This window comes from Oculina patagonica, chromosome 1, assembly GCF_052425735.1.
Source record: "Oculina patagonica isolate OP01 chromosome 1, crgOcupat, whole genome shotgun sequence".
NCBI lineage: Eukaryota > Metazoa > Cnidaria > Anthozoa > Scleractinia > Oculinidae > Oculina > Oculina patagonica.
Window position 1 is genome coordinate 18300974 of NC_135758.1, and position 16879 is coordinate 18317852.

A 16879-nucleotide genomic window follows, 5' to 3' on the forward strand; every position below is an offset into this window, starting at 1 on the left:
TTCAGAAATACAGCCGCTGTCAAAAGTGTTTCGTCACTGCAGATTCGTCCTCTTCTCTCCGTTGATTTCGGCCATAGTTGTGTTCTGCGAATAAGGTAATTCATCGTCTCGTATCTTTGCCATCCGTGAGTGTTTTCTACATATTTCATGTAAAATGAATTAAAAGAATCTTGCTTTGTATCTAGTTCAGCTTATTTCTTTGTATTCCGAAAATTAGAAGTTGTTTTCCTCGCTCATAACACAATACGTGCATTGCAAACTCTGTCTAACTGGGTAAATACTTTAAAGATTTCCGTGTATAAGAAGGTTTTATTCAGTAAAAATGGTGTAAGTTTATGTCAGCTTCTTCATGGAACCTTGAAATAGTAAGCATAATTCCTGTAAATGATTATCACACAGGAAACAAACATGGCTCGTAACATAGAAATGGCGGTGGGACTCCAGAAGGGTCATAAAACCACGAAGACAGTCCAGAAACCTAAACCATCCAGAAGAAAAGGGGTAAGAGCTTTTCACTCTTTGTGTCATTAGTCGTGTTTGAACAGTGTTATCCCTAGCCCAGTATAATTTGTTGACGGGGAAAAGGAATGTTAAGGGGAATGTGTTCGGCATATTGTAAAACATGGAGTGGAGTGGAGTGGAGTGGATTTGTAAAACATGGAGTTGTAAAACATGGATTTGTAAAACATGGAGTTGTAAAACACGGCATATTGTAAAACATGGAGTGGACTGGAGTGAAGTGGATTTGTAAAACATGGACTGGAGTGGTTAAACATGGAGTTGTAAAACATGGATTTGTAAAACATGGATTTGTAAAACATGGAGTTGTAAAACATGGAGTTGTAAAACATGGAGTTGTAAAACATGGAGTCGTAAAACATGGAGTTGTAAAACATGGAGTTGTAAAACATGGAGTTGTAAAACATGGAGTTGTAAAACATGGAGTTGTAAAACATGGAGTCGTAAAACATGGAGTCGTAAAACATGGAGTTGTAAAACGTGGAGTTGTAAAATACAAGTGAACTTATAACTCAACTTTTACAATGGCAAACATATCGACGACATGACAAAAAAATGGCTTTCACAAACTCCTAATCCACCCAGGATACCGATCTTCGAGATCTACACTTAAACAAAAATCCACAAACCTCTGCCAGTCGGTAGACCCATTATATCGTGCTACAAAGGGCCGACCGAAAGGATATCATCCTTTGTGGATCATTTATTACAGCCAATTGCTCAAAAACAAACATCGTATCTGAAAGATACGTCTGATTTCATTAACTTTATAGAAAAACCTCATGTGTCACATGAGACCATCTTAGTTTGTATGGATGTAGCAGGCTTATATACGAACATCCCACAGGAAGAGGGTATCACAATAGTATGCCAAGCACACGTAAAATACCACAATAACAGCCCTCCTATTCCGTCCCACGTTCCGTTCCGTTCCAGTTCAACGGAGAAAACTATCTCCAAAGTCACGGAACGGCCATGGGAACGAAGATGGCGGCAATTAAATGATATAAATACAGAGTGGCTCAACTGGATTTTTAAGGGGTAACACCACTCAAGTATTAAAAACTACAACCCCATGTTTTACAACTCCATGTTTTACAACTCTATGTTTTACGACTCCATGTTTTACAACTCCATGTTTTACAACTCCATGTTTTACAAATCGATGTTTTACAAATCCGTGTTTTACAACTCCATGTTTTACAACTCCATGTTTTACAACTCCATGTTTTACAAATCGATGTTTTACAAATCCGTGTTTTACGACTCCATGTTTTACAAATCCGTGTTTTACAACTCCATGTTTTACAACTCCATGTTTTACGACTCCATGTTTTACAACTCCATGTTTTACAACTCCATGTTTTACAACTCCATGTTTTACAAATCGATGTTTTACAAATCCATGTTTTACAACTCCATGTTTAACAAATCCATGTTTTACAACTCCATGTTTTACAACTCCATGTTTTACAAATCGATGTTTTACAAATCCATGTTTTACAACTCCATGTTTAACAAATCCATGTTTTACAACTCCATGTTTTACAACTCCATGTTTTACAACTCTATGTTTTACAAATCGATGTTTTACAAATCCATGTTTTACAACTCAATGTTTTACAACTCCATGTTTTACAAATCCATGTTTTACAAATCCGTGTTTTAGAACTCCGTGTTTTACAACTCCATGTTTTACAACTCCATGTTTTACAAATCCATGTTTTACAAATCCGTGTTTTACAACTCCATGTTTTACAAATCCATGTTTTACAACTCCATGTTTTACAAATCCACTCCACTCCACTCCACTCCATGTTTTACAATATGCCAATCTGTTCAAGTACAATGTTAGGGTTTATTTATAAAACGTGATTGTACAATATGGCATTAACTGTAGAGGCCTGGCAAAACGAGAAACATGTTGACATAATTGTTTCCTCGTTTTGCCATGGTTCCATGCTGCACGGAAGCACAAAATGTTTCTGCAGTGTAGCATAACCAAATTTTGCTTCTTGGAAACAAATTTTGAAGCAAGCTTATTCGGAAGGGGGCGCTTATTGGAAGGAGGGCGCTAAATCGAATCATTACGGTATGTTCAGTGTGAAGGATCCTGTTCCTCTCGATCTCCGTTCGCTCGTTGTCTACAAATTTTCTTGTGCAGGATGTAATGCCTGTTACATCGGCGAAACTAGCCGTCATCTTTCAACGCGCATTCGTGAGCGTCTGAGTAGGGACAGGAACTCACACATTTACCAACATCTGCAGCAGTCTGAGGCATGCCGTAGGCTTGCATCTAAGAACTGCTTTTCTATTGTAGATTCTGCACCCAATAGACTACAGCTAATTTTAAAAGAGGCTGTCCACATCCGCTGGGAAAACCCCACGTTAAATAAGCAGCTCAAACATGCTGACTTAACTCTTTCATTTTAGTTTTATGTTATTTTCTTATAAATAAGTGTCGTTTAATTTAATTTAATTTTTTTGCATCATTTTGTGTAATAATTGTAATTTACTAAGTTATTTTTACTGTTTAATTTCTTTGCCGTGTATTTATACCCGCGCGCATTGTTCCATGTCTCGCGCATTTAAATGCTGCATGTTAAATTTAAAAAGTATCACAAATGTTGCGTATCACGCATGTTATGTCATTGCTTGTAAAAAAATTCAACTTCAACTGTAAACGATCCCACAACTGAAGATGATCGTTGGAACGATCGAAACATGTCTTGCAAGCTAAAAGTTGTTGTACATTTTTTAAAAAAAGAAAATGACAGTACAGGAATCATCTTTACACCGTTTTACCTAAATTTTTCTCTGTTTTGCTCACTTCGAACACTTGCCGCCAAGATGTCCTGTCCCTGTCTGCTTTTACCTCGGTTACTTTTGGTAACTAATCTACATGTAGCTGTCAACAAACCTACATGTAGGTTGGCTTTCTTTTGATTTTGCCGACAATAACTGAGGTTTACTACGTTAGTCAAGTTAAAGCAAAACCTAGGTAAACACCTCTTGTGAAAACATGGTGTCAGTAGCTTCACGACATTATTATTTTGATAACTGAGGTGGCCTTCCCTATAAGTCTGGTGGTTTCTTGGAGGTCTCTTTGTTCTACCTAAACTGTTCAATTGTAATCAATAATTCTTCTTTTGTGCCAAATAAAATGATGGCAATAACGGTGATCAGTAAATGGTAGGTAAACGTAAAGTATGTGTCTGAGCCAAGTGGCCCATACAGCTGGAGCTTATCCCGGTTTCCATAGCATTAAGCAACTAGAAGTATTGCTACTCCCCCTGGATGAGATGCTAGTCCATCGCAGGGTTACCCCCCAGCAGTAAATTCGCAGGTACCCATTTATATGCCTGGGCGGAGAGAGGCACTGTGAGAATAAAGTGTCTTGCCTAAGAACACAATGCAGCGCCCCGGCCAGGCCTCAAACCTGGGCCGTTCACCTCGGAGTCGAGCCCGTTAACCATTAGGCTACCATGCCTCTCACTTGGATATGGGTTTAGTAAACCTCTCAGGTAGTCATTGAAAGTTATTGGTAATAATTTGAATCTCCTGAATAATAGTGAAGGTGGTGCTTAAAAAAGGCTTATTTTGATCAATATTTTGACAAGCCATTTGCAATCATTTTTTTTTTTTCAGGCTGGAAACAAAAGGGTGAAGTTCATCCGTGATCTTGTGCGGGAAGTTGTTGGATTTGCTCCATATGAGAAACGGTGCATGGAGTTGCTAAGAATCGGCAAAGATAAAAGAGCTTTGAAATTTGTCAAAAAGAGGGTAAGAAATTTCTATGCACTCACAGATGGTGTTTTTTTGTCATTGAAGGGCATTCCCTCAATATTTTAAAGGACCCTGGTCAGCCACGCCCTTTTTTTGTTTACATACGAGAGTTTTGGTATAAAATTTATGTGAAGCGCGTCTAAACGAAAGGGATCTCTGTGAAACTGCTAAAGGTAGTTAAACAGAGTTCCAGTAATACAACTTACAGCAATGCAATGAGATTTAACTTCATCATACAATTTTCATAATTTCGATGGCATTGAAAATGGGGAGGCCAACAAGGGTCCTTTAAGGACAATTGTACATTTAACAACAAGATGCATGCATGCAACTATGCAATGCAATCTGCTTCACTTGCTGTTAGAACAGAAGTCACAAAGAGTTGCTTTTACATTCATGGACGCTTTGTTTTAATTTTTTTTTTAGATAGCATTTTAGACCTAACTTTTTATACATTACATTACTTTTATAACTACATTGTAAATAGTTTTTGTAGTATATAAAACTGTACTGTTTTGGTGATGTATATGTAATTGAGTATTTTAATGCCCAGGGCTCCTGTTGTTAAAGGACTACCTTGAGCCTTTTAATTAAATAAAGGTGTCTCTCTGTCTGAATAATTCAGAATGAACTTCACATAACTTGATCTTTTTTTTTTACTCTAGCTTGGAACTCACACCCGTGGAAAGAAGAAGCGTGAAGAAATGCAGGGAGTCATTGCTGCAATGAGAAAACAAGCTCAGCACTAAAGCCATTGTTAATAAAAATCTCTTTTCTCTGGATGTTTTTGTCTGATACTGTTTTGTTCTTTGCAAGTTATGTTAACCCTTAGCCTAGATCTTGTTTTACACTGTTTACAAAACATAAATGGATTAGGCAGACATCTTGCCAGGTTTCATTTTTTCCGAACTGAAAAATCCTTGAATTTTAAAAACAAATTGGTGGGTTCTGGGAACAAGTGAGTTGCCATGGTAACATAATTTTATAAAAACTGTGTCCTGTGTCACCTGTAGAACTATGTAGCTACTAATTTTAGTGACTTGGGCGAAAATCGCTAAATTTAGTGTTCGGTAAAAATTGTCTCGGTGAAATTTAATACCCTTCTCCCACCCTAAAGGAAAACAAAATTAAACATAGTCGGCTCGTAAAATTCTTTTAAAAATGCATGCCGGTAACTTTGTTCTTTCACGCGTTTCTTTCTGGCATAGCCTGCTTCCGATCTGATGGGAGAGCGCAGTGAGCCGAGGAGGGCCTGGGCCTCCTTTCTCCTCCCGCTTTCTTTTCGCCAAGTCCTCGACCGGAGAGCCTGGCAATGCAAATTTTCGTTCAACTCAAGTGAGTTTGTTCTTTACTGAACATTTATTTCTATTTTAGCTATATGTTCATTAAAAACTGGTTTTCAAAATATCGCTTAATTAAATATATATAGTCACTAAATCTTGCTCAGAAAAAATCGCTAAAAAAACAGTAACCTTAAGGTTATTATTATTAATATTGTTGTTGTTGTTTTTGTTGTTGTTAATATTATATAATGGACCTCTTTCATGGACCTTTATTAAGAGTACGAAGATGCCTTTTGGAAAATTTAAATTGAAATCCTACAGGAGACCAATGTGGGCATGCCTGAAGCTGTTTTTTTTTTTTTAACCCTTTGACTCCTGCACCGGCCTAAACCGGCCGCAAAGGATCGGGGCATTTGTCCCGCTTGTGACGTCATCACCTTTTACCCAGAAAGGCGACATCTATGCTCGAATTGTGAAGCAGAAGAAGACCTTTCCAACGATACCTAAACCAGGGCGATTAGATTAATGGAACTTGAAATATGCACCAAAACGCTTCAAAATTTTAGCGAAAAACTCAGAGGAAAATTGCCTCTTTCCACCCTTTGCTTGTCCATGGTAAGTAGTTCTTGCCTCCTTTACGCTTTCGTGGAAATTCTTCTACTAAAACGAAGCCTGCTAGAAGGCCAAACACTGCATCAAAAAGAAAGGAAGAAGAAGAAAAGGAGAAGCGAAAAAAAAAAAAAAAAAAAAAAAAACGAAAAGCCTAAAGTGGTAGGATGGTTTATCGTCCAAAAACTGTCCAAACTTTGATTTGTGCGCATGCACGAGCTAAAAAGTTGTTTAACGTGATTCTGGTGAGAAATAAGCATGCATTTTGTGTTTTGAGGGCCGATTTCAGTGATTTGGAGCTATTTTAGCTTATAATAGACCTTAAAAGGTCAAAAACACCTAAAAAATGCGTTTTTTTGGAAAATCTCCAGGAGTCAAAGGGTTAACCCGCCTGAGAGGCCTGGACTTCACCTGATGTGCAATTTCCTTCCTGGCTCTTGGGTCTTGCTCATCAATCTCCTCTGCTCCAAACTCTAACCCATCATCTGTCACGAGATCTGATTGCGAAACCAAGGACTCAACAATTTCTCCCTTCTTGACATTGGCGCTATAAACAAGCTCGGGCTGGCTAGGATCAGAAGGCTTGCGGAAGTCTAACTGTTTCGCAAATGCTCCTTTCAGTCATTGCTTGAGCTTTGATGATCTGTAGTCACTGATGTCACTGATGTCACTGATGATGCCTTCCTCGTTTAGGTCAATGTTAGGTGTGAAAGAAATTTTCCATCAAGTTCTGCGGTCATGTTGAGGATTCTCGTTTTAATAACGATGACTTCACTTTGAAGATAATGACACAATTTGCCAAATGCCTTGCTGTAGCCTCTAGATTCCTTATCTTCAGTGGCTTTGTTAGCGTCTCAAGGCAAACATAATTATCAAATACTCGCAATGAAACTTAATGTTTGCAAAGAAATTACTTTTATGGACTTAAATGAAAAAAAAAAAAACATGGCTTCATTGCAACCAAATGTGTCTCTCGGGCGTTATGATTTTTAAAAAGTTACAGGCAAACAAGATTAACTTTAAAAACTGTTCAGCCCAACAATATTTCAAAAACCCATATCGCAATCCGTTTCAATATTCATCGCTTTTGGCCATCCGTACCTCCTTTTGTATTTGTGTTCCTTTACAGTTTTGAAAGGTTATTTATATATTTCAACGAATTTGATGGTCATTTCCCATGCCTTAATTTAGCAAAAATCTGTGAAAGAAATGCAATCCTGTCCTTCTAACTACAACAGCACACGTTGTCGCCCCTTATCTCAGCTGCCCTGAGGAAGGATACACTGCCATACTCGCTGATATTCTGGGTTTGAGTTTCCCTTGACCTCGCTCCCTTTCCAGGTTCACATTTCTCTACTTGGCAAACGTTGCATTTATCAATATCAAATCTCTGAACATGAGATCTGAGGAAGCGTTTTGCTGGTGGCTCTTCAAGTGGCTCGTCTGCAGCGATTTTATGATTAGCAGATGCAGGTGCGGCCTTGTTAGCAGTCCCTTGGCTTCGATATGTTGCTTATATAAGTATAACTCTGGTAGCGTGTCCTATAGTACCCTCCTTTGGGTCCCTCTCTCCAGTGGTTCATAATTGTAAGCCAAATGTTGTCTTTTGGTCTCAAAGAGCATTTCTCAAACCTTTTTCCAGCTTTCTCTGCAAACAAGGTTAATATTCCACTACTTTCGGCCACATGGCAAAGGCACTTTTTCCGGTTGGGCTGCAAGTTCGAACTGGCTGAGCGTTTCCTAGAAGCTGGCTTGATCTCTGTTATCTCTTACTCATTAGGCAGTAAAAATAAACGTCTAATGATATTTCTCCTAGGAAATTGAGTAGTTCAGTACTTTAGGAGTCTTAAACAATTTCCTAAAATTGGGGAAAGGGAAGGAAAGAGGAGAAATCAGCAAAAGCCTGATACTCAGGCTAATATCGATTTGAATACTCGAAGATAAATTTCATATCTCCGCGCAACCATGTATTATCCTCTATGTATTATTTTTCCTTTTTATTATTAGGCATCCCCCAAAGAAATAAGTTAAAAGTTTACAGATATAACTTTTTTTAGACGTCAAACAACAACAGAGGAAAGCCGACCGCCTTTTATTAAGTGACAGTTTAACGAAGACTTAACGCCTGATACCACATTTAAAAAAATTCTGCGTCATCTTAATTCATTTTGGAATAGATCATTTCCCCTTTTCTGTGGAATTTCCTCAACCTGAGTTCCTTTATTCCATGTCAATATATTTTTGTGTGCCGATTGAAGTTTTTCGACCAGAATTTTTTCTCATCGAAAAGCCGAGAGAATTGTAATAATTGTTTCTATGTTTATATTCTTTTTGAAGCTTGCGCGACAAAGTTTCGATTCTATTGTAATGCAAATGAGAAATATATATTTGCGAAAAGGGTAATTTTAGATTAGTTTTCTTTGGCATAAAGATATTATTCATTGGTTGTGGTCACATCAAAGCTTTTAACTAAACAGTTAAGGTCGCGCAGGACCCTTGCTCATTAATATATTCATTAGCCAAATTTCTTGTTGGAGTGTTAACTTGTAAAGCTTTAATTCACTTACATTTTGAATATCGATTCCTCTAAAATTTAATAAGGATATTCAGTGATGATGGAATTACATCATGATTGTCCTTTTACTGAGAGATGACCGTTGTCTGTGATGTTACAAGCCCTTAAAAGTTTAACTGAAGATAATGCGATTTTGTGTCCAAGTTTTCAGCTAGCACAGCGCACCAAATTAAATGATTATACAGCCTAGTGATAAATCGTAACTTCTTTTGTGTTCCCACTAGAACAAAATTTTCGATTTCAAAAACTGCTACAAGTTTATGGCTTTTAAGAGAGTAAAAATGTGAAATCTAAACTTTGAAACACGCTATCTTCATTTTGAGAAGGAAATTTAAAAATTCGCTCTAGCCAGAACACAATAGAGTACACCAAGTTTATGTTCCTCGCGAATCAACTCTTGAAATTCTATATCGGCGGAGAAAACTTGGACACGAAATTGAAGGTTTTGAGGCTTCCGAAGACCTTCCGAGTCAATGTTTACAACAACGTGTGATATATTCAAAGCTGTGAATCTATTTATGATAATTCCCTATGTTCCAGCGCACGTGGCACAAAGCTGAGAACAATTACTAGTAATTACTTGTACAAAAGAGTTTAAAAACAAACATTCTCATGAATATTTCGTTTGTTGTCGGCTTCAGTCGTCTGGCAGTTCGTGCATACTCTTTAAATAAATACATACTAATGATTGCAAGGGTCCTGCGCGACCTTAAGACAGAGATAAATTTAGGCCCCGTCCACACTGACCTGGGTAAATTTGAAAACGCCGCGTAAAATGTTTTCCGTCCACATTAACCCGGGTAAATTTGAAAACGATACGCGTCATTAGTAAGTAAAAGTAAAAGTAAAGTCTTTATTTAACGAGGGTAGCACTAAAATAACATAAAAAAATACTCACAAACCAGTGGCCCTCTAAAATTATTTACAATAAAATATAAAAATACACTATTTCACGCTCCAAGTCCAAACGCTCATTGGTGTGCGTTTTTGAAAAGCTCCGTTATCGGTGACCGAAAACGCCGTTTCAGTGTGGACGGTTGGCCTAACCGGAGAAAAAAAGATGCGTTTTCAAATTTACCCGGGTCAGTGTGGACGGGGCCTTAGTTAGCTATTTTGGTAATGTGCCCTCTTCTCTGTTTAGTGAAAATACAGTCAGGAAATTTACGATTTGGTGATTTAAAGCAATCCAAAGTAAAATTATAGCAAACAGGATGCATGAGTTAAAGGCCGAAGTTCACTCTAGAATGGCCATTTATTTTATTTACGCCAATAAAAAGTTTACACAAAGATATGTCATTCTCCAAAATTTTAGCCTCCGCCGTTCGCTATAACCCAACGAAATCTTTCCCAAAACTCCACAACTGAACGCCGCCATGTTGGAGCTGGTAATGTATGCGTGACGTCAAAGAGCTCAGCCTGAAGTTTGGCGGGAATATTTTAATAGTCGAAACTTCTTGTTTTTTTGTATTTCTTGGAGCTCTGTTTGAGCAAAATGGAGATGCACAAACAAGCATTTTGACAAACAAAAGCCACTACGAAGAAATGATGAGTTTCGAGTATTTCAATTTTCCCGCCAAACTTCAGACTGAGCTCTTTGACATCACGCATACATTACCAGCTCCAAGATGGCGGCGTTTAGTTGTCAAGTGTTGGGAAAGATTTCGTAGGTTTATAGCGCACGTTAAGGGCTGAAATTTTGGGGAATATCATGCATTTCTTTGTATAAACATTTTATTGGCGTAGAGAAAATAAATGGCCATTCTGGAGTGAACTTCTCCTTTAAACATTAGTCAAGAAACCTGAAATTTTTATGCACCTGTGGATTATAAATACTGTGAAAACAATGACGATGTATAAAAGAGAAAAAGTGCGGAGTCAGAGGGCCTTTAATTTGTCTCGGTTGTAACAGAAAGGGAAGTTATAAAAGGCCAGGGCACTAGTGATAGAATGGCTGTAGAAAGAATCAATTTACTCTAATGTTCTTTTAATTTTCGCAGTTTGTTGCTTCCTAATTTAAGAAAACTACAAATCGAGTTTACAAAATACAGACTACAAAGTTATTGTAAAGCCGGTCTCTAATTAACGAACGGTTATAATTTTTACCATTCTGCAAAACTTTTCAGTAAAGTGTAAATTGAAGCAAATACAAAGCTGTTTTGAAATAAAAAAGTTCCAGGTCGACAGAAACTTCCTAAATACAACAAAATTATGTATAGAGTTTACAAGAACTACAAAATGGCGAATTGTAAAGCTATCAAAAGTTCTGCAAAGTTGTTAAATAACTTCCTATGAAAATTACATATAAATTAAAGTTTACACTATCATTACGTAATGACTGTAAAGCCGGTGTCCAAAGAACAGTAAATAACCGTTCTGCAAGTGTTTCTGAAGTGTATATCGAATCAAATACAAAGCGGTTTTGAAATTAATGTTATTTACAAGTTTCAGGTGAGCTATACACAAATGTAGTCGCTTCAGAGAATGATGTTACTTGATATTCCTGTTTTCAATGGAGAGCTGTTAACTAAAGATTTTCTTTTTTATCAACGCGCCGGCCTGTGTCATTGCAATCTTTTTTTCGCATTTAATTCTGCTCGTTGATGTCTGGTAAATTATGGAAACGAAGCGCCTTTTAATACAACTGTTCTAGTCGAAACGAGAAAAGAGTTTCTATTTGCATCATTCAAGTTTAATTTGTGACCATTTAGTGCACAAGTACAATTCGTTTCTATCATATAAAAATTAAAGTCATGAATCTCATATCTTTTTGGTTATTTTAAGAAATCATCCGTTTAACCTCTCAGTACTATAGCGGAGAATTGATTTTTTTGTTAACTGTTGCTACGAACTACTCCTTAAATTTGACTCGGTGTGGCCTGATTTTGCGGTCTAGAGCGCTAAACAGCATTAAAGAAGATTCTTTAATGCTTGGCGGTAATTTGAACTGAAAATAAAACAGATGCAAGGGTTTATAGCACAATATGCTGTAGCCATGAAAAAGGCAATAAGCAAGAAGTATCGGAAGCCACAAGACGATATGTCCGATACAAAAAGGTCCAGAATCCACCCGATACTGTTGGGAAGCCAGCAAACTGCAAACCCTACAACAATAGCAATGGCCATCTTCAGCACATTTCGTTTCCTTTTCACGCGTTGCTGTGTCGCGTTGACCGATTGCTGGCCTGGAATCGTCTGTGACTTAAGCTTTCTATAGATTATAGTGTAAAGTATGGCTATCAAAACTAGCGGGGTGTACAAGAATACAATTTGTATAGCTAATATGTAATTTTCATAAGACGAGGACTCGCCAAAGACTTCATTCCACTGAAGCGCACACTCCAGCCCTCCCGGATATTCAACAAGTTTGAAGGCGAAGAGATCTGGGGACCAGGTAGCCATTGCGAAGATCCAAGTGGCGAGAATGAAGAAGTGGCACAGCTTTGAACTGATGAGTGGGGAACGGAGGGGAAATACCATAGCACCAAATCGATCCACTGCTATCAGAACCAGGCTCTGAATAGAAACAGCAAGGGAGACATCATGTAGGAAGGGAACCAGCTTACATAAGGCTAGGCCAAGAGGACCACCGATCAGCCAGGAGTCGACGTACAGCTCTGTTATAATCAGCGGGAAGAGGAAAATCGACCACAGCAGATCGGACATGGCCATGTTTACGATTAAAAAGTTGATGGGTTTTCTCATGTTTTTCGTCTTGTAGACAATTATTCCGATGAAGATGTTTCCAGCCAGCGAGACAACAAAGATCAGGCAGTAAACGAAGGTTTCCCCCAATTTTAAGGCTGTAGGATTACTGAAGCAACTCATGATCAATGGCTGTGTTCCATTCGCCGTTGTGTTCATGTTTGCCGATATTCTCGTAGTTCAGTTCTTATTCAGCTATTTCTCTAACAAATGATGTTTTATCTGGCTGGCTAACTTAACGTACGACCCCCGCATTATATATATTCTGCTGAAGGCGGGATAATCATTTGGTTTGAGGTCATTCGTACGCAAACAATTAATTATTCAAAGACTAACTGACAGCGTTTACTGAAAACAACTTAGGTTTTCGTTTTTCTATTTGGAATAGGGACGACGAAAATGGACAGCTGCGACTTTATGATCGAGTCATGATCACGTAGGAAATTTCCGCGCATTGACAGGATAATATATCACGGGATAGTTTTTCGCGGATGTTTCCTTACTTTTCTGTTTCTTCTTTCGGCGCATCGTCTACCCGAAAATTATTGCCTTTTGGACTAGAAAACTGTTTTACCATCTTTTCTATAGACTGTCCACAGCCCTCTATTTTTTCGTGTTTTTTTTCGTGTTTTTTTGATCGATGAGCGCGCGGTGAGAACGGCAAGAAAACTGGACGCCAGCGCAAAACGGAAGAAGCAAGGAGGTGGGGGGCTTTTTGCGTTGAAAAATCGAGAGGCTGTGGACAGTCTATCTTTTCTACAGACATCATACTCTAAACTGTATTTGATAGTTGTTCATAGTACACATAATCCTGCCTCTTGACGCTTTTTTGAACTGACATCTTTGAATTTAAAGCACTTTCTCCGAAGATTCGAATACATGGAAATTTGTTGCTTTGCATTTTTCTTCTGCGACAATTCCTCTTAAAATTCTGCTGTAATTTTCTTACTACATTCTCATTTGATCTTACTCTCACATGATATAAAAATTTGGCAAATATTATTTGAGTTATTTGAGTTTAATTTTCCGGGGGCTTCAGCATCTTGTAAACCGAAGATGTTTTTAGTGACGTTAAACCGTTACGAAGGAAAACTATTTGCTGTATATTTCGTTTAAAATTTAAAATGACCACCATTAAAGTGATTAAAATCGCAGTACCTTCAAGTATATTTAAACTGTCGAAAAAATTGATCAATTCGTATAATACATAGTTAGGCGTCTCTAATTAGTTTACTTTGTAAGCTAGATAACCTGACACGTTAAGAAAGTTTATTAGGTACTCCACGGCAAAAAAAGGGGAGTACAGAAAACTCTTCTGTTATTTTCCTAAAGCATTCTCATTTTGTTTTAATATTAGCCCATGCATTGATTAAACGATTGTAGATATAAATTTTGCGGCTGTTTTAATACCACTTGGTGGTTATTTAACATAAACGTTTGTTCGGTTATTGCGCAAGAAATGTCAGTGTTTCACAATGGTTCATTTGCGAGATTTGCAAGAATTTTCTACTCCCAAGTTCCTTAATTACGTGCTGAATTTGTTTGATGTCAATATATTTTTCTCGCGTCGATTATTAAGTAAATGTTGCAGCTGTGTTGTATTAGGTTGTGTCAGTTCTTCCTTAACAGTCATTAACTCTGCCAACAGTTTGTCCTACGGCCTCCTGTAATTTGAGTTAAAATTTTAAACTGCTAAATATAATTGCGAACAAATAACGTGCTCTATTTAAATAAACATTGTATGAACGACTGAAATAAACAGCTGAATTACGCTGGTTTGCACACGTAAGGCCAATTGAGACAATTCTATGCATGGTGCAATTTTATTTAAAATGATATTTCCCGTTACCAAAATCGTGAATATACTTCAACGAAAAGAAATGTTATTGCTGCACTTTCTCCTGATTTGAAATACTTGCCACAAGAAAAACCTCTATGATAACTTCTTTTGCATTTTTCCTTTTTTTTGCCCGGTTGTACCGCTATGTATATTTATGTTGAACTGAAACAGTGACAATGATTTGTCTTGCTGATACCCTACAGTTGTACAAGGTTATAAAATATTCCATTGACATATTTGTAAAACCAATAATAAGGCGTGATATGATGAGCTTCTTTTCTGCAAAACACCACTTAAAAAGATTTTTTGCTGTGAAAGCAGGTTTTGTTGATATTTCGAATGTGCTATTTTAATTAACCGGTCTTATTTCAAGGCTGATTTTTCTGACATAACATGGCCTATAGAAGTTTTGTTACTGATTTATTAAAAAGACCATAATAGTCTTGACTTACTCTCAAAGAACGTCGCGGGCGGGAAAAATGGTCATAAACTGGGGCGCCCTCAATTTTCGCGTGGTCGTTTTTCCTCGCTTGTTCTTTTTTTACGCTTGTCACCTTATGATCTATGAGTAGTGACTGTTGTAGTCTAGGGTTATACTACTTGATAAAATTCGTTATGCTATAAAAATGACATTTCTTTAAATATCACGGTTTTTTTTTGACGCTATGAATCGTGGATACAGGATAATTATGATCTATCAGATAACTTCTTAGGTCCCTTAAGCTTATCGTCTAGGATATTTTGTGAACCGTATATAAAACTGTTGAATTCTTTATTTTCAAAAACTTTTTAGTCGCACTAAGCTACTTTGCGGGGCTGTAAGCAGAGTCATGCATGTAATGTAAATACTTCGAAACAAAAGGACGGGTGGTGCCGGCAAAGGCGAATACTCAGTATATTTTGCTAAATAACTTGAAGTCGTCTGAAATAGCAAAGCAGGTGTCTGAGACGAAAACATCCGAGACCTGCACGTGATAACATCTTGCAAGTGATTGACAGAAGCTTCCTGTTCAGGCTTCCCACACAGTCAACAAACAAGTTAGGCGTTCTCCTATTTTAGGAAAACTAATTAAAGCAAGCAAAGCCTCACCGCCTCTTCAGTAACGATTGTATTATAAAAGGCTCTTATATAAACGCATAAACAAGTTCTCTATGCGATAAAACACGAACATTAAATATTGATCGAGCCCTTCCCGTTAAAAATGAACTCTACTACATATAAATTTCAATTTACAAGCTGACCAATAAAGATGCTGACAAATAATAAAGGGGAAACGTTAAAACATTATTTATTTCACTCAGGGGCTATAGTTAAATTTTCAACACCTGCTTTTTAAGCTTCAAGAATAATTAACTACTCAATTCAATTTCTCGTCGTCACGATTCGGTGCTATTTAAACTTCTAACATAGCTCAACTAGAAGTTCTGATCCATTTTATTGGCAATTTCTCCTCTAATGAGTCATTCCTCATCTGGTCGCACGTTAACGCCGTGTACACGCTGGTCTATTTGTGTTTTGAAAGCGGAATGACCTTTTCAATAGCGCTCCTTTACGATAAATTTATTTCATTCTGCGTAAATTCTTCGTCAATTCTGTAATTAAAATTACAAGTTGGCATTGGTCTTGGTTGTCAGTGTTTGCCAAAGTGTGTAAACTAAGACAGATATATTTGCTAGTATGCAATTAACCAACGGATGGAAAATTGAAGAACTGTTTATAAAGAGCTGTTAAGTTGGCTCCTCCTCTGCCAAAGTGTTTGTCAAAGTGTGTAAACTAAGACAGACTGATGTATTTGCCAGTATACAACTGACCGAAAGAGGAAAACTTAAAGAGCTGTTTATATTTTGACTCCTCCAAAATGCTGTCAAGCGTGGGACTGTCAAATAAAGCTGTGAGTCGGGACAGTGGTTTCCTCTTTTTTAACCTGAAATAACTTACAAAAGTTTTAAGTTAACATTTTAATAGCTATTTGCTGCGATTGAAAAGCGCCCCTTGTAAATTAGACTAAAAAACATTTTTATATTTTCAGTAAGTTTTTGCGGTTAGTTTTTTTAGTCGATGGCCAGACATCATAAAAGGTGATTTTCACAGCGTAGTTTTTTTTTCAGCATATCACAATAAAAACCGAAAAGATGAGACGAAGACAAGTACCACAAAAGCTCTATTTATCCCCCATCTTGGATCCTTCTTTTAAGACCATTTCATTAATAAGCCACCCGCCGTCTGAAAGTTCAATATTTTACTAAGCCTCCCCCTTCCCCTCTCCCTGTGAAGCCTACCACTTCCTTCCCAAGAAGAAAAATATGACAATTTATGAACAAAAAAAACAACTTTACGCTTTTAATGGTATTCATCCACCAAATTTACTTATTATTGTTGCTTTTTTGTGAGAGATTGGTCATTAGTAGGAAGCTTTTTGGATGAACAGAGACAAAGTTTTGGACCTTGAAACATGTGCAAACGGTGCAAGTCTATGTCAATCAAACCGTTGCTAAGAAAGACGTCACCCAAATTTGTGTTTTTCTCAGAAAGAGTTAAATATCAATGACTGCATGCGTGTTTTT

General features: G+C 37.4%; 2 protein-coding genes across 2 annotated transcripts; one reads left to right on the forward strand and one right to left on the reverse strand.

The window, feature by feature from the left end:
* The first annotated feature begins 6 nt into the window (after window positions 1–6).
* LOC144659805 (large ribosomal subunit protein eL36-like) lies at window positions 7–5087 on the forward strand. The gene is made up of 4 exons (XM_078520330.1): window positions 7–95; window positions 400–501; window positions 4168–4302; window positions 4971–5087. The coding sequence occupies exons 2-4, from the start codon at window positions 409–411 to the stop codon at window positions 5052–5054; spliced, it is 312 nt and encodes a 103-aa protein (XP_078376456.1). The 5' UTR covers window positions 7–95; window positions 400–408; the 3' UTR covers window positions 5055–5087.
* Window positions 5088–11162: 6075 nt separating this feature from the next.
* LOC144648976 (QRFP-like peptide receptor) lies at window positions 11163–12685 on the reverse strand. The gene has a single exon (XM_078508428.1). The coding sequence runs from the start codon at window positions 12631–12633 to the stop codon at window positions 11680–11682; it is 954 nt and encodes a 317-aa protein (XP_078364554.1). The 5' UTR covers window positions 12634–12685; the 3' UTR covers window positions 11163–11679.
* Window positions 12686–16879: the final 4194 nt, after the last annotated feature.